The 24,185-nt window shown below is 36.8% G+C and overlaps 2 protein-coding genes across 3 annotated transcripts in view; both read left to right on the top strand.

Annotated features, from left to right (window-relative positions):
• The window catches only part of galnt2 (UDP-N-acetyl-alpha-D-galactosamine:polypeptide N-acetylgalactosaminyltransferase 2), a 115,826-nt gene extending 100,944 nt beyond the window's left edge, over positions 1–14,882 (top strand). For both annotated transcript variants that reach the window (XM_059357291.1, XM_059357300.1), the window contains exons 15-16: positions 5,194–5,313; positions 7,605–14,882. In XM_059357291.1, coding sequence (XP_059213274.1) covers positions 5,194–5,313; positions 7,605–7,760 — 276 coding nt within the window. In that variant the 3' untranslated portion in view covers positions 7,761–14,882. The remainder of the gene's footprint in view (positions 1–5,193; positions 5,314–7,604) is intronic.
• Positions 14,883–16,475: 1,593 nt separating this feature from the next.
• LOC131991965 (piggyBac transposable element-derived protein 4-like) lies at positions 16,476–22,428 on the top strand. The gene is made up of 2 exons (XM_059357279.1): positions 16,476–16,702; positions 18,726–22,428. Exons 1-2 carry the CDS (start codon positions 16,557–16,559, stop codon positions 20,479–20,481), a joined length of 1,902 nt encoding a protein of 633 aa, XP_059213262.1. The 5' UTR covers positions 16,476–16,556; the 3' UTR covers positions 20,482–22,428.
• Positions 22,429–24,185: the final 1,757 nt, after the last annotated feature.

Below are 24,185 nucleotides of genomic sequence, written 5' to 3'. Positions count from 1 at the left end.
AAGCCAAACGAGTTATGACGCCACTTGGAGAGTTCACATCAACACAAAGACAAGCCCATTTATTTCCTCAGACAAAAAAAACAGTCAACTGTCGTGAACAACAGAGTTGCTTAACTAAAGCAGCTTCTGTGCCTGCAAATCCTCAATTCGCCTCAGAAAATTCGCCTTAGCGTACAGAGTGGGGACTTAACTGTAGCTTCTATAAAAACGTCCGGAGACTCTTTTTCTTCGTTCAAACTTTTACTGAACAAACGTGCAGTAATACAGAGGGAAAAAAATGAACGGCATAACACTGTTGAAAACATCGTTGTTGTTGTTTTTACTGACTTCTTCTCCCAAACCAACACTTCTTCTTGACCTTTGACTCCAGAATAGAACGCTACTGCTACCTTGTGGTCTGTATGAGTCACTGTACACAGTATTTTATCTTGCGTAAACAGAAATGAAATAATTACAAAATTACACATGAATTACTCATTAGTCAAGTCAAGTCAAATTTTATTTATAGAGGACATTTAAAAACAACCTCAGTTGACCAAAGTGCTGTACAGTTATTAAAATAGAATAAATCATACACAAATAGGTATAAATAAAAACAATAAAATACTAAAAACAGTAAAACAATAAAATAAAATAGTAATAAAAACTCAATCATTAATCATTAATTAATCATTAATCATCATTAATTAACTACTAAATGAATAACTATATCATTGAAATAAAGATACAACAAACAGAGTTGCTCAGTGTAAAAAGCCGCACAAAATAGCGTAGGAATTAATACTAGCTTCCGCTATTGATATGGTTCCAACTATGATAGATGAAGCAACAGCAAGCAAACTAAAGGCTATTCCACTTTCAGACAATACTGTTGCGAGGCGCATTCATAAATCAAAAGACATAGAGGAGCACTTTAAAGACAAAATACGAGACAATGGTTTTGCTATGCAGATGGATTTGGGTGGGGGGCTTATTTATAAAGTGGGGCCCAGCAGAAAAAGTTTGGGAACCACTGCTATGGTGAACTACACCACGGTCACATGGCCTGAACGTCACAGCTGTTATCCTTCAGACGGTTTCTGACAAGCTAACCATCTGTTTTAACAAGCTAGCCAATCTGTAGCCTAATAAAGTGTCTATTAACATCATCTACAACCTACAAGAGTTTATCAGAGGATACAGGACTAGTGAGAGAGTTCCTGCCTTTTTAAGGACAGGTAAAAATTTATTTTTTATTTTTATTTTATTTGATAGGGACAATGCAGTTAATATAGATACAGGACATGCATCCGATGTGCTGCATATAGAGATATAGTTTCAGCTAATTTCCAAATCCTGTCTCTAGTTGGGCTTTTACAACTACATACAAAATCACAATACTATAAAAATCCAATATACAATTACCCCATCTACAAAATAGAATAAAACTACCAACAATTACAATATACATTTACCCTGCGAAAAAAAAATAAAAAAAAATAAACCCTGTATAAATATAGCTTAGAGTTTAAGATCCTCATACATCTATACAATAATAAGGAGAAGAGAAAGAAATAAAAGAGAGAAAAGGAAAAAAATAAAATAAAATCTTACATACCAATCCAAGGTAACTACTCTATATATACAATAATAATACAAAGGAAAACATAAATATATTATATTATATACCGTAAATATAATAGAAAAACATTGTAACCCAATCCAAAATAACTACTTTGACTATAAGACCCCATGGCGCTAACATGCTAACTTACTTCTGGGTTTAAGGACTCATTCCTTTATGTCAGTGGCTGCAAACTAAAGCCTTAGCTTTCATATGAAATATGTGCACATGGAGGTATTTTAACTCTGTTCTTGGAAGTGCAAATGTCTTGGAGCACTGTGAATGTGGAGGGGGACGGTGGGTGTGTGTGCAGTTTCACAAATAGTTCCTTCCTTAAATAGAATGACTGGTGTAGTGTTCATCTTACTGGGAAAACTGGAGGGGTCACATAGAGTTAAAGTGACAGCCAGGATCCTTTCCCCACATTTTTGTGTCTAAGTGACTAATGGGGCCAACAATCTTATGAATTTGATCAAGTATTGTGTGAGAGGGCTGCAGCACCTTCAGTGTATGTCCACTAAAAGTCAGCCAGCTCAAACCAAGGTTATAATAGTTTGGGAATTTTCATTAGTTTTAGTTTTATTTTCGTTGTCAATTTTTGTTTTCGAATCCAGTTAGTTTTATTTTTGGGAAAATGCTTAGTTTTGATTTGATTTGATTTGATTTATTTGGCACAGTTTTCAAAGAATAACATAATAACAACAACAATAATACAATTTATATATTCCATATACATATTGAAATAAAATAAAGACATGCCAGGAAAACCCAAAAAACCCCCATGGGGCTTGAATAGTGGAATTCTCTAATATAACATAACATAAAATAAAAAGAACAAGGAACATAGAATTATACAGAGCAAGAAACTAGAAAAACAAAACAAAGGCACAACATAGCAATGAAACAAGAATTATAATAGGTTATTGAAATATAATAGGTTATTGAAAAAAACAGGGTTTTAGTTTAGTTTTTATTAGTTTTAGTGTGTGTAGTGTAGTGTTTAGTGTTTTTATTAGTTTTAGTGTTAGTTTTAGTTTTTTTGTAATGGGGTATTTGTTGGGTGCCAGATTCAATAAGGTCACAATAAATGTTTCCTTTATTTCCTTTGTCTGATCCATCTCAGCCCCAATAAGGTTGTTAAGTCATAAAACCAGAAAGATTAAATAGATTTCATAATAATACAATAATAATCACAATAATTTTAGTTAGTTTTTTTTATTATTGGAAATTAGCATTCATAAGCATCAGTACAAGACATAAGGTATTCCACAGCAGTTTTCCACATTTTTGTTTTTTAAAGGGTACATTAGAACAAAGAACCACAAAAAAGATAACCCCCAAAACAAAGAGAAATAAATACAATAAAAAACATAGTATTATAATAATATAATATAAAGGGAGGCAGAGGAGCAGAGAAACAGAAACATTAACAATTATACTAACAATAGCAATACATAAATAAACACAGGATGCCGAGTGTGCTCATTAAAACAAAAAAAAAACTTCATAAAATAAATGAAAAAAATGTAGTTAGTCTTGTAACCACACAATACAGTTTCAGTTAATTATCGTTTTTTTTTTTTTTTTTTCAGTTAACAAAAATGTTTTTTCAATTCTAGTTTTCATTGTTTCGTTAGTTTTCGTTAACTATAATAACTTTGGCTCAGGCTGTTATTATAGGTACAGCATGGAAAGGAGCCTCCAGAGAATGAGTCCAAACATGGCTGTTATCAAAAAGATTTTTAATGTTGTCGCTGAAAATGTAGATGTTGTGATCACGTGGAAGAGGCCACACAAGATGTCAAAGAAATGTATATTTTAGCAAACTTGCTTTGGCACAATCACAAGTGATGGGGAAAGAAACATGTTTTCCTTTTTGTAGGGTCCTTTCCGTTATTTAGTCACACATTCTAATAACAATGTGAAGCTCCCATGGAGGTATTACCCTGCAGCCTGTTCCACATTCAGTACTGGACCCAGTTCAATCATTGTCTTCCCTATTAGTCACTTTGACATAGAAACATAAGAAAACATGGTTCTGGTTAAAAACTAAGTCTTCCTTTGGCAGCAATTTCCTTATATGCCTTGGTTTCATCTTAGTGGATTATTGCAAAACTTTTTTGATTTTAAGCTCAATTTTCAATTTTACAGTCTAATTCTCTTGTAAATGACAGTATGGCTCTTTAGGCAATATGCTTTTGATGCCCACTCATAATTCTTCCTGTGGGTGTCTGATACTCTGTAGATTTCTTTATCACACACATACTCAGTGAAGTTATTCATCCGCACCACTTTGATGTGTTGCAGTTTGTTAAATCAGCGCAGTACTAACTGCTTTAATGTGTTAATGTAAAGAGCTGGCTCTAGTTTCTGCCTCCTCCTGGCTAGAATTCAACACCAGAACTCAGAAACAGAAGGGGAGCCATTTGGTTGGATATTTTGTTAATAAAAAACATCAGATGTGAACTAGGGCTGGGCGATAGGGACCAAAAGTCATATCCTGATACATTTAGGCTGAATATCGATATGTGGTATATATCCCCATATTTTTATAGCAAAGTGAGATGTTCAGTCAAAGCCAAATATGACATGTCACAAGTACTTTTATTAAAAACGTTTATTTAAATGAACATAAATACTGTATAACAACAGGAGTACCTTTTTTTTTTTTTTTTTTAAATCAAAGCTCCATAAAGTGCACATTTATATTAAAAAATATCTTAAATAAAGTAGCCTATGAAAAAAAATAGGCCAATATTTTTCTGAAATAAATATATTTATTATGGCCGGGACTTTAACGTGTTAATTAAGATTAATTAATTACACAAAAATTTACGCAATAAAAAAAATTGACGCATTTTAATCCCACTTATTTTTGCACCTTGGAACGTTTCTCACTGGATGAGTTTCAAGCGGACCGATTATACTGGAGCACCAACTAGCATTCATGAGTTCAGACAACAACAAACTACAGTGAACATGAAGGAAGAAGCTGATGAGAGCGCTTTGGTTGGCCCCGAGGATGATGGGACGTTTTGTTACAAAAAACCAACGGTGTTTTACTTAAAAAAAACAAAGTATTCTAGTTTACAGAAGGTCTACCTACCTATAGGCTACCTGAATTTCTGAAATGTACTATATTTCTAAATATGCTATTGCTACACTTAATGGCAAAAATTGCACTGGTCTGTTGGACTTGAACAAAAATAAACAATATTTTTGTTGCTTAAGCTTATGTATTCAGTCATTATTCAATGGTATACTAAAAATCCATGTGAAAAAAATTACTTCTCACTGTTCTCAGGTCAAATATTTATATGCGATTAAAATGCGATTAATTTCGATTAATTAATTACAAAGCCTCTAATTAATTAGATTTATTTTTTTTTAATCGAGTCCCGGCCCTAATATTTATATGAGAAAAGAATAGCGAACATTACAAAAGAACTAAATATGACAAACCCTAGTAAGGGCAGCATTTTATATTGATATATCGCCCAGCCCTAATGTGAACATGATTTTGACCAATACTCCATATAAACTTTGGTCAGGATGTGACTAATGTTTTTCCATTGATGCGTGTTGTAAAGGAGTGGGCCCTGACCAAGGACAAGTCTGTCAAACACATGGACTTGTGTCTAACCGTGGTGGACAGAACCGCCGGCTCCCTCATCAAGCTACAAGGCTGCCGAGAGAACGACAGCAGACAGGTAAAACACCCAGAGCCCAGTGAGCATGTGTAACATTTCTCTACTCATTCTGTGTGAGTCAGTATCAACAAAAGGTGCCTTTCAGACTTCCCCATTTCCAAAAAAAAAAGTTCAGCTTTTCCATTTAATTTCATATTTATTGTATTAACCCATTTAATCCATTTAATCCATTTAATGTGGCACAATAGTGACCGTGAAAATATTTCTTAGTTATAAGGCTCTATTCCTGCAGAATATGTCAAACAAAGCTGGCCTGAGCCAACGGATGTTCTCCTCCTCCCACTCTAAGGGAGATCACATTGGAAATGTCCAAAAGTAAAAATGTTATGTCTGTTACAATAAAGTAACAATGTTGAGTTAGGCCGATAACTGCTTATTTTTTTGTTTGCTCTATGTATTGTCCTCTCAGTATACATATTGGTATAGTTGTATATTTGATAATGTAGGCCAGAAATTGTCATTCTAGTGGCAATGTTGGAGACTTTCTACATTTGTTAATAACTGGAAAGGGAAATATAATGTTTTTTTATGACTCCGTAGGAGAAATATGTTAATGTAGTCTATAACCCAAATTTAATCAACCAAAATCACTATTGTGACTGAACATAAAACACACTTTTTAACCTATTTTTCCATGAAAATCTTTTTAAGTAATGGTTGAATATTTCAAAGAAGTAGCCTACTAATGAAACATGATTTGGGATATTTTCATGTCTGGGAAAAATTTGGGATTAAATGGGTTAAGTAGAGGTTATGCTGTTAGAAATGCATGTTGGTCAAGCTCCCACACTTTTTTTTATAAAGTAACTATAGGCAGACAATGTACATGCAAACAGCAAAATATGTCAAAAATATGGACATATTGGGCTAATTTTAGCATTTAATTTAACATGGATGGACCTTCAGTTGGTAACATGACTCAGTTAGCAAGTTGACTGTTTACTGTTTAGAAAATATACTTCAGATTTCAGAAAGGTTTTTATATTACCTGATATTTCACTATGACAGGGTGGACATGTTGAGTTTGACAACATGTACTAAAATTACTAAATAAAAGCGAAAATACTTATTTTGCAACTAGCCACTGTTTCATTCTCCATTAAAGAAAGACAAATTGACGGGAAAAGTGTCACTGAGAGCGTGTAGAACCTGATAATGTAATAAATTCTGGATAATGTAATAACCCAGATAATGTAATAAAAATCTGCACTTGAGTCCATTGAAAATGTAATAAAACCTGATAATGTAATAACTTCCCGATAATGTAATAAAGTGCATTTCCCAATAATGTAATACACTTTTTTTTACCAATAATATAATAAAGTATAACATTAATGGGAGGTTATTACATTATCAGGTTAACAGCTTCTCAACAGCTTCTTGAAATCTAAAGGTGATTGGTGTTATACTTTATTACATTATTGGTAAAAAGTGTATTACATTATTGGGAAATGCACTTATTACATTATCAGGAAGTTATTACATTATCAGGCTTTATTACATTTTCAATGGACTCCAGTGCAGATTTTTATTACGTTATTGGGTTATTACATTATCCGGAATTTATTACATTATCAGGTTCTACAGAGTGTCAGAGTTTCTTAAAGGGGCATATTACCCCATAATGACGGGGTGGACTCATAGACTGTATATAAATAATGGACGTAGTCACCGTGACGTCACCCATTGGTTTGTGGACTGCCCGTTGGAAGCCTCGAGTTCAGCGTTACACTCGTCGCCATCTTTTGCAGATGGCTGCAGATTGGCTGCAGATTTCTTTTGCAGCCAAACTTAGCACCCCCTACTGGAATTTCGGTGAATTGCAGGCTTTATGCACTTCCTGGTGGCTTCCATGCTCAGGCACGGAGATTGCCGCCTGGGTGGACTGCAATTTCAGGGACACATGAAACATGTTTGAAATGATTATGAAAATAAAATATATACAATCAAAATCAAATCAAATAACTTGTTGTGGACAATATAACCATGTAATTGTTTTTCTGATTTAGTATCATTTAACCACTAATTACACACACTGTAGTAGGCGGAGCAGTGTGTGGGACAGGCCAAAATCACGTACATCCAATGAAAAAAAAAAATGAAGGAAACACATTTTAGAGACTTTTCATTGTACTGATATGTGTGTAAATGTTTGGCCATTTATAATAAGACCTCAGAGTTTCAATATTTTGCTCCATTTTCATGATGACTGGGCGATTCTGATGAGGACACCAAAGGCACTTTATAGTGATATTGACCCGTTAACATCATGACCCGTTGTGTCTCAGCAGAAATGGGAGCAGATTGAGTCCAACTCCAAGCTCCGTCACGTGGGCAGTAACCTGTGTCTGGACAGCCGCAGCGCCAGGATGGGCGGTCTCACTGTGGAGGTCTGCAGCCCCAGCCTCAACCAACAGTGGAAGTTCACCCTCAACTTACAATCATAGGGGGCGCTGCAGACCCTGGGAAGAGACACCAACAGACTCTGAGACACGGACAAAGAGATGGAAACCGACTGGAGGAGAAAGACAAAGTTGATGGATAACTGGATCCTCTCGCTCCTCCTCCTCCTCCTCTTCCTCAGAGGTGCAGCCAGTCACGTCTATACACCTCTCCCCCACTCTCACCCTCCTCAAATAACCAAGAGCCACACCCACTGGGGGAGGGGCTTGTAGACGGTAATGGAGTAAACAGGAAGCTGTATTTGGTGGATGGTGACAGTGACGAGGAGGATAAAAGCGACGAAGAGGCTTTCCATGCAAACTACATACCTCAGTGTTTTTCATTGATGGTTCAGAGGCAAATGTTCTTTTTCTTTCTTTAATGCTGGTGAGGTAGAACTCTTTTTACTTTGTAATTATTTTATTTTATTATTAATATTTTTTATTTCTTGCTGTTAACTCTCCACGGAGGTATGGCAGGAGCTTGGTTTCCTTCTTGGAAGAATGGGAATGCTCTCTCTCTCTCTTTCTCTGTCTTTCTCTCTATCTATCTCTCTCTCTCTCTCTCTCTCTGGTCTGTAACAGCAGAGGCTTCAGGTTGACCCGGTGAGGTTTGGGTGTAGAGGGATGTGAAGGGAGGAAATGGACTCAGTTCCTTGAGCTTTTCCTCTCGCTGGTCGACAGAGAGGAGAGAGGCAGAGTGGAGAGGAGAAGGCCATGTGCTCTGCTTTGATTTCTACAGTTTTTCCTACAGATTGGGTCTTCGGTAGGGGGGAGGGGTTCAGAGTGGAGCTTCTCTGCTCTCGATGGGGCCTGATGCCGGTTTGGTTTGGGCCGGAAGTGCACTTCCTGGAACCAGGAAGTGTCTTGGAGCCACCCCTCAGGATGAACTGTTTGTCGTCAGACTGTAGCACTGGCTGCCACAGCATCTTCACTTTACACCATCATGTCTCTAAAGAAACAATATACACTAAAAAAAAAAAAATCTCAACAATCTCTTTTTTTGTTTACTTTTGTCATGAAAAATAAGGAACCAAATTGCGGACGGATGTTTGTGTGTTTCAGGAACAGCAGAGGAGAGTTTTCCTTGGAGACGCTCACTTTATACGCACATCATTTTCTTTGCCTGTGTCTAGTATTGCCATTGTAGGACGGTTACTAATAACACCCAGACTGAATTTAATGTCTCCTTCGATAACAGATGTGAGAGGGATAACAGTGATATTATAACAGCACCACAGTGAGATAGCTACATATGAAGATGAAGACACCAGAGCTCATACGTGGCTAACGTTTTAGAATGAACATCCCTCTTTGTTGACAGAGTAAAACCTTGCTTATTCCATCCTGACAACAGTTGCCATGCAGAGCTGAACTGACTGTAGTATGAGATGTGCATGCACATGTGTTGTGTAAAGCTCCTCCAAGCTGCATGTATCACCAGCCAGCTCCTACACTTCCACTCAGTCTTAGTGCTTTCACCCATCATTCTTCTTCATCGTGCCTGTTAGATGAGCCATCTGTTCAAAAGTCAAAGCTGCAATAAATAAGGTTTTACTGTTCATCCTCACTTTGTTTCCGCTAAAGGTGAGCAGACTTTTTTTCTGATTGGATAAACAGTTTGTTGCTGACATGAATTACTGAAGAGAAAACCTTTTGAGAGCTAATTTATTCTGTGGAACAAGAATTCACTACCATTGTGCCACTTCTTTAGTGTTTTATTACCCAATAGTGTTACTGATACCATTTACAGTACATGTATCCGTTTGTTATGCTGCGTTCGATTGCCCTCGGAACTCGGAAAGATCCAAGTTGGAAATTACGACTTCCGAGGTTAATGAGTTTCATTGCTCAATCTCTGAAAACATGGCCGGCCACAGCAAGGTGATGGTTGTTTGGAGTATTACACCTTATAGACTAATGTAGTTTAAATATGGGACAAACTCTAATATTTTTTACACTTTTACTGTGCTTTTTTGTCCCTACTAAGCTCACACAAAAAACTTTAATTAACAGAGTGGCAGTGCAAATACCACTACAAAGCAATCCTACACTTTTAGTAACACAAATGCTAAGTTAAACGACACATAACAGACTAAATGTTGAAGATAAAGTGACTGTTTTCCACGTATTTCAGACCTACTCGGGCTGCTTGGATCCTACCCCAATTCCAGAGTCGGAATCCCGAGTTCAAGGGCTGTTCTATTGCCCATTTTTTCCGACTCGGAGGTCGGATCTTTCCGAGTTCCGAGTGCAATTGAATGCAGCATTAGTTCACTACGTGTTAATCTCAAAGGGATAGTGTGGATTTATTGAAGTGAGGTTGTATGAGGTACATAGTGTGTGCAGGAGGAGCTAAGCTAAGTACTGCTGAGTCAGCTGCAAAACACATTTCCACTTAGTTGTTTGTTATTTTGTGACTTTGGTGTTTTAAAGGGTTAGTTCAGATTCGTCAAAGTTACACAATTACACAAACTAAAGAATGGAGGCAGCAGGCGATCAGCAACTCCGTGTCCTGTAATATAATATTAATGTTTTTTTCAAGAGAACGGCTTCAGTTCTGCTGTAAACTTCAAGAGAATGTCTGACAGCAAGGCAGCGTGGTGAAAGTATTCTAAATACTGATATTGATTTTATGCTGCTGTAGGTAAAACATCCATTATGGGTAAGTATGTCACACAACCCCACTTCAACAATCCCAAGTATCCCTTTAAGTGGCGTGGTCCTCTGCACTGTTAGTCACTGATGAGTAATGATGGGACAGTTTGGGGAAATTTGGTTTGATTACATTTGGAGCGACTCATCCTTTGGCAGCTTCAAGGCAACTACATTAACACAAAACATCTTTAATAGAAATAGTGTGCAACAGAAGTCAGCCCCCTATCTCCAGTTAACTCTAGCTGCAGCCTCAAGTGTTCTTTATGTCACATCTCTCCGTTCTCAGCATCTCTTCCTCCATCACATTCACATCTTTGCTTGTCAATGTTGATTTTAATTTCTAAACTGTGTTATGGAAACGGACAAAGACAGCTGGTCATGTTTGCTAAATGTCTGATACTCTTCCATCACTGTGTTTGTTTTCTAACATGATGTTTGCCTTGTCTTATAATCCACACAACTGTAAGCAGAGTGAGCTGAGCTGAAAGGGTTAAAAGCCTATCCTGTGACTTGATGCGAGGCACAGGACCTTCTAATATAAGGCCAGACCCAGGGGGCGAGCCTGTGTGTGAGGAAAGTTTGCCGTTGCCATGGCGACCAGACTCCAAGGCCCAAATCTAATTTAAGATTTCATGGTTTTGTTTTGCCATTCTGATTGAAAACTGCAGAAAAAATGTGAAACATTCTCAGTTGTGTCTTAATTTCTTAAGAATGATGGAAATCAATAATTGTAATTCTGATGAGCTGAATTTAAGTTGTGCAGCACATGACACTGGGGATGCATGATATGGTTTATGGATACCAATAATGGGCCATACTGATCAGATAATCCATAATTTCACACCTTTGTATCTTGAGAAGTTTAAAACTTCACAGACATACTCTGGCTTTTATAGAGCATTTTGCTTTTGACTTAAATTTCAATGCTTTAAAATAATCAAATCAGACATGTAAATGTAATAACTAATAATGTAAATGACTAGCCTCCACGTGCAGTCAGTGTGTGGATTCTGCTTGTTAAATCAGTGAAAAGTGTGGCTTTGTATTGTTTTATTCACCTGCGATATTTGATTTTGTAATAATGCATAGCCAAGTAATATAAATTTCCATTACATGGCCAGAAATGTCTCAGCTGATCCATGTTGTGCATCCCTACGTGACGCTATGACACGTTCATGTTCTTGATCAAACCGCTGTTTGAGTGTGAAGGCTGTTAACTTGATGATAACTGACAGGGCAGGCCTGAGATTTGTGATTTTTTAAAAATATAATCAATGGGTATAGGTACTAAAATTACTAAAGTAATGGTAACACTTTACAATAACCAACTAAGTGATGTTTATAGATGGTTTATAGACCAATTATTAACCATTTACAAAGTGCTATACATATTTAATCTTTAAATGTTTTCAACCAATTTCTTAAAGGTATATGCATCATTTCAGAATCATTAACATACTTAATATGGTGTTAAAATGAGTGCAACTAAAACTATTGATAAACTATTAATTATAATGTAATTGTTTTTTAATGGTAAAGTAACTATAAACTTACATTAATATACCATCTATTAGCCATTTATAAATGATTTAGTTAGTAAAACATTAATGAATTATGTATTTACCATTCTAAATGCCCTATATATGGTTTATAAATGATGATTAAACATTAACAATCTATCTGTTTACCATTTATAAATTATGGTTATTGTAAAGTGTTACCAAAGTAATTACTCCTGTATATCTTCCTGATCAGATTCTGATCTAGGAATGGACATTAGCCTCTTAATTGGGATCTTTTTTACATCAAATTGCGGTAATCCTCAAGTATTAAACACAGGATCTGAACGCTTTAATGTTCACCATGACAACTCTAACTGAGGACATGTTCATTTTCTAGGTGTCTATCCCTTGTTACATTCTAATGGTCTAGTGGTCTGTAGCACCCTCTACTGTCACACGTCTTGTAGGTACAGAACAGAACAGAACAGAACAGAAAAAGGGACTCAAGGTAAAAGAACTTTTGATGCACTAGCAGAGAGTTTCAGACATTTTCTTTGCCTTTGATTCTTTTTATTGTCATTAAACTATTTGACCAGGCAGTACTAACTGAACACCCCATGGCAATACTGTCTGCTACGCTTCATATGTTGTTTTACGCCTTTTCTTTTTAAAACCAGTCTTATTCTTGTGAAGATGAAAAGATTGCTATTTTATTTTTTATTATGTTGATGTTATACACAGAGGAACTTACTGTAATGATTAAGTAGTCCAGCGCCTCATTTTGATTGGATGATTAAATGTTTACATCTTTAGCACAATGTGCCAAAGTTTTCCTTCCTGTTTTCTCTGTACAAGTCAGAAAGAGAAGGGTTAAAAGTGTTTGGAAAGGCAGAACAAGTGGCAGAGAACTTGTTGCACATTTGCTGATAGTATAGGTTGTTTCTTTTTTCATTCTTCACTCTCATTCAGACTTGCAGGACACACCGGGGGACAATGTCTCTGATGTCAGTCCTATAATCGTTGCCGGTTCCAAATTTGAAAATTTTCCTTTTGTCGAGGCCTCTTTATTAGCATTTATAGGAGGCATATAAGTGAACATGAGGTGGTGAATGAGAGCGTCAGTAGGATTTTACTCATACTGTGTTTATATGATGGAGTTTATCTTGAGGGAAGACGTCAGGGTCCAGCTTTGTGTCTTTATGTCTCTCAAACGGGGAGCAGGGTTATGTTATAATTTGTCACAACGAGGAGGGTTGTAGAACCTGATAATGTAATAAATTCCCGATAATGTAATAAAAATCTGCACTTGAGTCCATTGAAAATGTAATGAAACCTGATAATGTAATTACTTCCAGATAATGTAATAAAGTGCATTTCCCAATAATGTAATACTTTTTTACCAATAATGTAATAAAGTATAACATTAATGGGAGGTTATTCCATTCATTTCGCAAGTCCTGATAATGTAATAATTCCCCAATATTGTAATAATTTAACAGCAGACCACCCATTACTTGGGTTCAAGTGGTGATACTGTGTAGGCAACTCTAGCTCAAGAGCTCTAGCGCCACCAACAGGTCAAAGTTGAATGTTTATTTTTCATTTTTTTATGATTCAACTTTTATTGAGTTTTTACAATTTTTTACAAGACCACACTAACAACCATTTAAGAAAAGGAAAAAAGGGGCAAAATTAAGATACACAATCTTATGATAATAAAACATAAATGAAAATAAAGAAAGAAATAAAACAATAAAATAAAAATAAGTACATAAGAAGTCCAAGACAGGTACAATTAATCCATGCTCAATATGGTAATTCACTGTCTACAAATAGTCTTCCAGTAAACATTTCCCTGTAATGAACCCAGTCTGCCTCCACCTTCATTTCCATGCCAGTCCCCCAAGAACAGCCCATAATAATCAGTGTATGCAGATACGTTTTAGCTACCCTGTAAAGAATATAGTGTTAAAAACATTCCCAAAGTTGAATGTTTATTAACTTTTGACCCGTTCATCCGTTTTTCACAAACGAGGTATCCATGACACACAATGCATTCAACAGCTTCTTGAAATCTAAAGGTGCTTGGTGTTATACTTTATTACATTATTGGTAAAAAAAATAAAATTGTATTACATTATTAGGAAATGCACTTTATTACATTATCGGGAAGTTATTACATTATCAGGACTTGCGAAATGAAGGCTAACCTGATAATGTAATGACCTCCTATTAATGTTATACTTAATTACATTATTGGTAAAAAAAAAAAAAAAAAAAAAAAAGTGTATTACATTATTGGGAAATGCACTTTATTACATTATCGGGAAGTTATTACATTATCAGGTTTTATTACATTTTCAATGGACTCAAGTGCAGATTTTTATTACATTATCGGGGTTATTACATTATCAGGAATTTATTACAGTATCAGGTTCTACAAGGGTGTCTTCCCCGTCAGCCCACCTCAGATCCCTTTTCAGGATTAACAGAAGTAGAGTCCTGTCTGATATGAGACATCCAGCTCAGGACGGCTTCTGCTCCTCCATCTGCTGCTGCCAGTGACAGTAACAGTGTGTGTGGGGTGGGACGGGAGGGGAGGGGCTTAAAGTGCACATTCGACAAAATACTGTCAGTCTCATCAACCAGTGATCACAGATAAGAGATGGAACAGGAATTAATGGGATGATTGTGTTTTCTAAGAGGAGTGTGGCTTCATTGAGTGATGTTGTTGGGTGTTAAGGCACGAGGGGTCACACATGTAAAAGTGTATATTTTTGTATATACCTACATCAGTGTGTGTACAGTATGTACATATATACACAGTGTACTCAGCCGCGGTTCCTAGTTTTGTTGTCAGACTGTACAGCGCTTCTAACTGTCCCCTGTTTTATAGATACTGCAAATTCACCTTTGAATGAGGAGAAATGATTAACTTAAATAAATTCATTTATATATATAAACTAAACAGTGTGGAGTATTTTGATCCCATGCAGCAGGCTCATAACACACACATATGCCCCAACACACACACACACACACACACACACACACACACACACACACACACACACAGTATAGTGATGGGTCTGTTACCAATAACCAATAATACTCGTGCCAAATACTTTTCATTTTACATTTCTATATTCTAAAAGGAAGTTCATAACCAGCAGGTTTGCACACCTGAGGGTAAGAAAGACGAATATGTTATTTGCAGAGATTAATGATTTCATATCCTCGTAGCTCTGACCTAAACAAATCTAACTAATAATAACTAATACATTCTCATGTTCATTTATTTTATGTAGCCTATGTAGATATTACATTTCATTAGCAGAATAATTTACAATATAAACTCCCATCATTGGCCAATCGGTATCAATATACAGTGGCAAGAAAACTAACGTGAACCCTTTGAAATGACACAAAATTGTTCTTAAGATAAAACTTAAGAAAATTCTTCAGAAAAAAAACAAGATGTTCCTAAGAATGTTCTTAAATGCTATTCACCATTTTCTTTAGAATTGTCGTATGTCTTATGAACTTCTTAGTTTTCTCACTTAGGAAGTTCTTCTTCGTAACTTGGCCTACTTAAATAATATGTTCATAGTGATTAATTAAGTAGTATCAAATACAACAGCTGCCTCAGTGATTTACTTAGAGTACATTGTAGTGTACTCTAGGAATAGTGTCACATGTCACACAGACTGAAAGGACATTTACAATATATGTCAACTGCCAAAATAAAATGTATGTGATACATTCACAAAAAAAATTACTCTGACCAACTTCAATGAACAAAATTTGTTAACACATTGTCTAGGACTGAACTAAATATTAAAGAAATCAAATACATGTCATATGAATTTGTAAAGTAAATGCATAGCAAGACTTTCCTTTTCACTGCAGCTGTTTTCAGACTGCTGAGGGCTTCTCTTACAGTTGTGAAGAAATTTGAGAAGAAATCTAAGAACTTTGTCTTCAAGAATCTCATTTGTTCTCAAGTTCTACCTTAGGAAAACACTTAAGACGAAAGCTAAGAAAAAAACTAAAGAAAAGATAAGAATTTCTTCATGAATACCAAATCTTCTTCAATTTTGTCTTAAGAGCAAAGTTAAGAAAAAAGTGACACTTAAGAAGCATTTTTTTTCCTCAAGAATGCTTTGTGAATCCGGCCCCTGGTTCTCTGCATTTATTCCAAGTCGAGACAAACCATTTACAGTCTATGAGACAAACACAATGTGCTGGAGGAGAAACCTCAGTGAATCCTTCAGCTGATGACTCCATCAACAGCTGACTGGAGTCAGGAGTTAGCAAACAAGGAGTCATTACACTAATAATTCTCATTCATAAAGCTCTATATATGTAAGTGGAGTGAGTTATCTAGTTGTCATATTTTACTGGTTATTATACTGGCGTAGGCCTATTTGTCAAAAACTTGTTCGAGATAACCAAACAAGCACAGCTCGGCTTCCGTAGGTTGGCTCCTCCCTCATGATACGTCATCACTTTTCGCCGGAGAGTCCCCCAGTTGCAGAAAAAGAAAAAGCAGAGAAGAGAGAAGAGCCCAGTTTGGAACATCTGCAGCAGCTGTGCATACATTATTTACATTATTATTTATTATTTATTCTACTTTCACAAAATGCCTACAAAGCGCAGAGAGGGCCCAGAGGACGCGGTGCCGGTCCCTGCGGACAGTGAGGATGAGGAGGGAGAGTCCGGAGCAGAGAGCTTCCTCTCAGATGAAGAGATGTTTTATCTGGACGGAACTGATCCGGTAGAGGATCTGTGAGTTCATCTTTAATAGATATCAAATAAATGTGTCCATATGTACATGACTTGTTTTCATGTCTGTACATGAGGTGGTCGCTCCATCACTTTATCAAGGTATCAAATAATACTCCAACAATGATCCACCTGAACCGATCACCTCTCTGACAGCTCTCCTTAGTGTTAAATGTCACTGAATACATTACAGCAGGGATGGGCAACTTAAATGCTGGAGGGGGCCACCATTTTTCATCAACACTACCACAGGGCCACATATACAGTAGTGTTCAAAATAATAGCAGTCCAATGTGACTAACCAGATTAATCCAGGTTTTTTTTTATTTTTTATTGCTACATGGCAAACAAGGTACCAGTAGGTGCAGTAGATTCTCAGAAAACCAGCAAGACCCAGCATTCGTGATATGCACGCTCTGAAGGCTGTGCAACTAGTTGAAAGGGGTGTTAGGGGGAAAGGGGGTGGTTACAGTGGCGGACTCAGACAGGGGGGCAGGAGGGGCGACCGCCCCCCTCATGCCTCCATGGTTGAAAAAGGGTGCTAAAGTGCCTCTAGAGTGGTGAAAACGAGAGGAAGTGCCTTATTGGCTGCCCTTTTCTAGGGTGCCATGATCTGCTGTGCTTTATAAAAATGTCACAGTAGGATATCAATAAAGATTCTGTAATACGATATTACCCAACTGTGAAAAAAAAGTGAGGTGTTTCCTCTCATTTAGCTCTCAAAGTGGATTAGATTGATGCATTTTACTTAAAAATGTACAAATTTTATCCTGGGGGGGGGGCATGGCCCCAGACCCCCCTACATGGTTTAGTTCAATGGTTTTAATTGTCAGTACCATATCATTAATTACTTTGATCTGGATCTCCTTTAACTTAATGCTAATCGTAATGAAGGATGAGGTCTATTTCATCATACGTGATGCATCATAGCTTTTTGCTGCTGGGGCCCCATATTGTGCAGAATGTGCCCTTTTTATTTTTTCGCCCCTGCCCTTCAAACTGTCTGGGTCCGCCACTTGGTGGATATATATCGTATATTCTGCCTAAATATATGGGGCATATGACCATATCGCCCAGCCCTACCTCAGAGCCTGTTAAACACTGTTTCTTATTGTTTCCACAAACATTTCCTTCAAAAACATAGCCAAACGCTGTACCTGTTTACAGATGGACATGCCCCTGGTGAGGTTCATTGTAGAATACGGTTCACTACAGCGTTCAGTTCATGTGTGAAACAAAAAAACACTCACTGGTCTATATATTGTGGTATTTCAAGCTTAAAACTTTCTAATGGTTTTTGACACCTGGCTGCATGGACTCCAGCCTGTCTCAGCTACAGACAACAGGAAGTGAGGCTCCATCACTGTGTGTCTGACTGGTGCTCTGCAGCACAGATGACCTAGGGCTGGGCGATATGGACCAAAAGTTATATCCAAATATATTTAGTCTGAATATCGATATATGATATATATCCTGATATTTTTATCACAAAGTGAGAGCAAATATTCAGTCAAAGTCAAATATGACATGTCACAAGTAGTTTTATTGAAACTGTTTATTAAGTTTATTTATAAGTGAACATAAATACTGTATAACAACAGGAGAACCTTTTTTTTTTAATCAAAGCTCCATAAAGTGCACATTTAAATAAAAAAATATCTTAAATAAAAATGTTCTTTTTCTGAAATAAATATATTTATATGAGAAAAGAATAACAAACATTACAAAAGAACTAAATATGACAAACCCTAGTAAGGGCAGCATTTATATATAAAGAAAGAAAAAAAGGGAATTACATCGATATATGCGATATGGTCTAATTCCATATCACATTTAAAAATATATCGATATATTTTTTGTATCGATATATCGCCCAGCCCTAAGATGACCCTCTTCTTTTCCTGTAATTTATATTCACACCTTTTGCTTCTGTTTCTGCTGTGACAAGTACATATCCCTGTTGTAGGAACAATAAAGTATAATCCAATCTAATCTAATCTAATCTAATCTAATCTTATGTCAACAGAGAAGATGAGGATGATGAAAAGCAACAGGACGCTGAAAAAGCAAGAAGCTCAGCTCCAGGACAAGATAACAGTTCTTCAGAAGAAGAAGAAATAGATGAGCAGTCACAACAAGCACAATCTGGTTCTCCACCACACAAGAGGGCAAAGAAATCCAGGTTTGGGCTTGCACAGCATGCATCACAAGACCAGACCAGATCCAGACCTCCTCCTCAGGTATGCTGTTCAGCCATGTCCTGGAAGACTGAGACAGATGGTGATGTCTGTCCAGTGCCAAAAAGGTTCATCCCAGCAAGACCTCCTGGACATCAGCTGAACTCAAGCACCACATACACACCACTGGACCTTTTCAAACTGTTCTTCAGCAACGACGCAGCTCAAACCGTTTGCCGAAACACAAACAAGCAAGCGGCCAAAAGCGTCGCCAGAGGCAAAAAATATTCATGGACTGACGTCAACGTCCCAGAGTTTTTCAAGTATGTGGGACTGAGTTTCTTCTTTGCGTTGGTGAAACTGGACAATATGCAGGATTACTGGAAGAAGAGCACCATCTTCAGTGTGCCGTTCCCGGCCAATGTGATGCCACGGGACAGGTACCGCGTCATATCCTGGAACATCCACATGAGTGATCCAGACAAAGACACAGAGAATGACAGAAAGAAGGGCACTCCGGATTATGATCGCCTGTACCGCCTGAGGCCTCTTATGGACACCATCAAAGATGCTTGCAAATCATTTTACCACCCCAGACAGAACCTTTCAATTCACGAGAGATCGGGGGCGACCAAGAGCCCCACAGGAATAGTTCAAAGCATAAGAGGGAAGCCCACTAAGTTGGGGTTCAAACTGTTTGTCCTGGCTGACAGCAGCAGTGGCTACACCTGGGACTTCAACGTGTACACTGGGAAGTCCCAGTTTGCCTCGGGGGTTGGACTGGCTTATGATTCGGTGATGTCCCTGGTAAAGACGGCATACCTGGGCAGTGGCTTTCATCTATATGTGGATAATTTTTACACGAGTCCAAAGCTGTTCAAAGACCTGTTTAGCCTGAATATTGGTGCTTGTGGCACATACAGAGAGGGAAGAAGAGGTTGTCCTCGCACAGAAACAAATGCACTCAAAAAAAGTGATCCTCGAGGCTCCATCAGGTGGCTCCGTGAGGGCCCACTGCTTTTTGTCAAGTGGATGGACAATCGCGAGGTCTCTGTCTGCTCCACAGTCCACGAGGTATTCTCTGGAAGCAGCGTGCGGAGGAGAGTCAGGTCCAAAGATGGACACGTGGCCATCAAACACATCCCGTGCCCAGCGCCTGTTCTGGACTACAACAGGCACATAGGAGGTTTTGATTTGTCCACCCAGTGCTACTCTGTACATCACAAGAGCATGCGCTGGTACCAGACCTTGTTCTTCCACTTCCTGGACATCGCAGCCACAAACAGCTACCTCCTTCACAAGGAGCTGTGCAGAGAGAAGCAGGAGGAGCCCATGAGCCACAGGGCCTTCCTGCAGGAGCTCACAGCCCAGCTGTGTGGCGTCACCGTGACAACAGCTCCCGCCCAGGCACACAGTGGACACCTGCCCATAGCGATCTCCGAACAATCCGATATCAGCAAGAGGGCCTCGTACGGACGCAGAACCTGCGTTCACTGCAGGAAGACCAAGCAGGTGAGGCAGTCGACGCCCTGGAAGTGTGCTGAGTGTGACGTGGCCCTGTGTGTCATCGCAGACAGAAACTGCTTTCGGGATTGGCACAACTAACTTTTTCTACAGAAAACCCCAAAGAGACTTGTTTGTAAGAAATGTAAATAGTTTTTGTGTTGTTGGCTAAAATGTCTATTTTATTTTTCTGGCTCACTAAAGCCTAGATGAACAATTTTCTAAAGCCAGGTCTTGTTCACTAATGTGCCATGTGTGATTTGAATACATTTCTGTCACATAAAGTATCTGTTTTTTGTTTTTCTTTTATATTCATAGTAGCTATTTGTACATTCAGCAAACATACTGTATTAGCCCGGATCATCCACAAGTCCAGAAGTATTTATTAACCCTCTGGAGTCCATCTTTTTATTGAAAATACACATGTTTTATTTACAGTAATAACTTTATTTATATATCATATGTAGACATGCTGAGAAAGCCAGTTGAAAGTTCAATCATAGGAGCTTTCACAGTGTGCCATTTATGTTTCTAGACCATTTTTAAATTGTGAATTTTCTTTCTACAATGAAAACTATCACTATTTTTAATTTACATGCAAATAGATCGTTTTGTAGTTTTATTATTTATTATCTTTTCTTCTGTTCCATACACACTTGTGTCTTTTGTTTGCATTTTGGGTTCCTGGCAGCTTTATACTTTGTTAATTAAAATAAAATGACAAATCTGACTGATAGCCAAGTTTGTGTGGAGAAAAAGGAGCCATGCCTGTGATGTAAGGACAGACTGAAAGATGCTAAACAGAGACGGAAATTAATGCATAGCAAGTTGACAAATTTGAACCAAAATCTCCTGGACTTCAGAGGGTTAAGATTGTGCATTAAAGGGCTGGAGGTTTTACATGCATTTTTACAGAAGGAGACCAGGTGGTCCAAACATAGAAAAGACATGCCTTTGTCCTGATTGGGTGATATTGAACCTGAAGAGGATGCTGTAAACTATCCCTGTATGCAGAAAACTTTTTCTAACTGAATCTAATTTGAATAAGATAAACCATGAAAGCAGCCCCAGATAAAGTAAAGAGAAGCAGGATATTTATGGTATAAGACAGTGGTTCTCAACCCCTTAATGGACACACATCACTGGGTCCTGGACCCCCCATTTTATAAGGTTTCATTTCAGGGACATCAACATATTTTGTTTGTTAGATATGATTAAGACCAGAATTTTATAATTGTCATTTTAAATTGAGGTGATAACTGTGGAGGAAATGAAATCTAAAATGAAAATAATCCCTCTGTGGACTCTTAATCCCATTGGACTCTTCAATCTGTAGTGAAACAGCCATTCTCCATTTTCTGGGGACCTAGAACTCCCTCAAGGACCTCTGGAAGAGAACAAATGGTCCAGGGAACCCCTCATATCTTCTTAACTGTCTTTCAGTTGTCCCAGTATTTCTTCTGTATGAAAATAATTCAAACAGAAGCACTTTATACATACACAGAGACACGCTGGTAAAACATGGTTAACAAAGCTGAACAAACATTAACCCTCTGAAGTCCATCTATTTACTGAAAATACATGTTTTATTTACAGTAATAACTTTATTTATATATAATATGTAGAAAAGCTGAGAAAGCCAGTTGAAAGTGCACTCATAGGAGCTTTCACAGTGTGGCATTTATGTTTCTAGACCATTTTTAAAATGTGAATTTTCTTTCTACAATGAAAACTATCACTATTTTTAATTTACATGCAAATAGACTGTTTTGTAGTTTCATTATTTATTTATTTTTTTTTTTCTGCTGTTTTTGTGTGTATAAATGGTTTTTAAAAATGGTACGTTTCCATAGACATCTGTGTCTTTTATTTTCAGTATTTTCGGCAGTTTTATACTTTAATTGAAATAAAATGAAAAATCTGACTGATGGCCAAGTTTGTGTGGAGAAAAAGGAGCCATGCATGTGATGTAAGGACAGACTGAAAGATGCTGAACAGAGACAGAAATTAATGCACAGGAAGTTGACAAATTTGAACCAAAATCTCCTGGACTTCAGAGGTTTAAATGATGTACAAGCAAGCAGATGTGAAAATATACATAGAAATTTATAAAGCAACAGTTGTTACATTCACTAGAGTTGCAATTACAGAGTTCCTAAAGGTGGCATTTTAATATGTTTTAAAGGAGTGGAAAGATTTAGAAAAAAGTGCTCAAAATGTTTTAAAAAACAGGTGAAACATTTAAAAAACAAACAATCTTGTCTTTCTGTAGGATGCTGCCGCAGCACTCACATCAAGTAATCATCAAGTTAGCATTAGACAAATATTAATTTGCATGTTTAAGTGTCAAATTTCGGAAAACTTGTAATACAAAAAAATGTTTTAACTTATGTAATCATACCTGTTTCTTTTGTAAGTGAATTGCATATATATGCATATCTTGTCTTTCTTCTACGATACAATGTTCAGATTTTTCTTTTTACAAACATGCAAATTAGCACATTTAATACGATAATGCCTCATTGGAAAATCTAAACATAATAAACACAACACAAAAAACTTCTGTCTCAATGTTAGTAATCAAGTGAGAAGTTTCACGGTGATCTGTTAGTTACATTACAAACCCCATTCACCTGTAGTGTCCCTCCTTAATTATAAATGCAGGCTTTACCTGTAACAGAATAGTTGCAGTGGGGTAATAATCAAATATGTATACAGCCCTACCAAGCCTAACTACAGTAACTATATTTTTGGTCGAAATTGAGTCATAACTAAAAATGAACTCCTTGATGTCTGTTTTATCTTGTGACAAAGTTTAAGATTTCAATTTTCCTTTATTTCAGAGAAATAATTATATAAAAATTGCAGTAACTACAGAATCTAACTCGAAACCAAAGCAGAGCACTTTGACTGTGATACAGTGCAGCCTTGTATTTCTTCATTGTGTTGAATAGTGAAGACAAGAATAATAGAAATTATACATTTATTTGATAGGGGAATTATTATCTAGATAATGATGAAGTTAAAAAGTGATTAAAAAAATTATATCAAGACTAAAATATAAAACTACTTCATAATATATATATATATATATATAAGTCTATAATACGCAAATCTTTGAATAGAGTTGTTTAACACTTTGAATACACTGATAACATGTAAATTCCTGTTTGTATTAAACAAATGTTTAAATGAAGGCAGGGGATTTATAACTTAAGGGGGTTGCTAATGTTTGAAACTCACAAAGTCAGAACAAATCTCAAGTACAGATGTGAGTCAGTTTTGGGTGTAAAATTACGGAATGGACTAAATGATGAAATAAAGATAAAGTGTAATTTTATGTTAGTTTTCAAGTAGACTTTAAAGTCTAAAATTATCAAGGTTTACAATGAAATTTGATTGAATTAGATTTTTCAGTTTAAGCTATCATGTGGTTTGTAACGATGTGAATTATCCAGTTAATGTATTGTATATAATTGATGGTACAGGAGAGGCAAAAATAAGCCTTGGGGCTTCAGCCAAGTCCTTTTTCGGTTGCTTTCTAAAGGATTCTTTTGTAAAAACATGATTTTATTATTTTGTTTTTTTAACCAAAATAAAGCATTCATTCATTCATTCATTCATTCATAACAAAATCAAATTGAAAATGTTTATTCACTGAAAACAAAATATAAAAGCTGAAAGAAGACAACAACATTATAATTATTGCACTCATTACTATCAGAACCTTTTACAGCAAAACCAGAGTGCAGTAACTACATTTTTGGGGTCAAAGGTCAAATAAATGATCATGATTTTTGAGCATA

The sequence above is a fragment of the Centropristis striata genome, chromosome 2 (assembly GCF_030273125.1).
Source record: "Centropristis striata isolate RG_2023a ecotype Rhode Island chromosome 2, C.striata_1.0, whole genome shotgun sequence".
Taxonomy (NCBI): domain Eukaryota; kingdom Metazoa; phylum Chordata; class Actinopteri; order Perciformes; family Serranidae; genus Centropristis; species Centropristis striata.
Note: the sequence above shows the minus strand (reverse complement) of the source record. Positions and strands in the feature narration are given on the sequence as shown.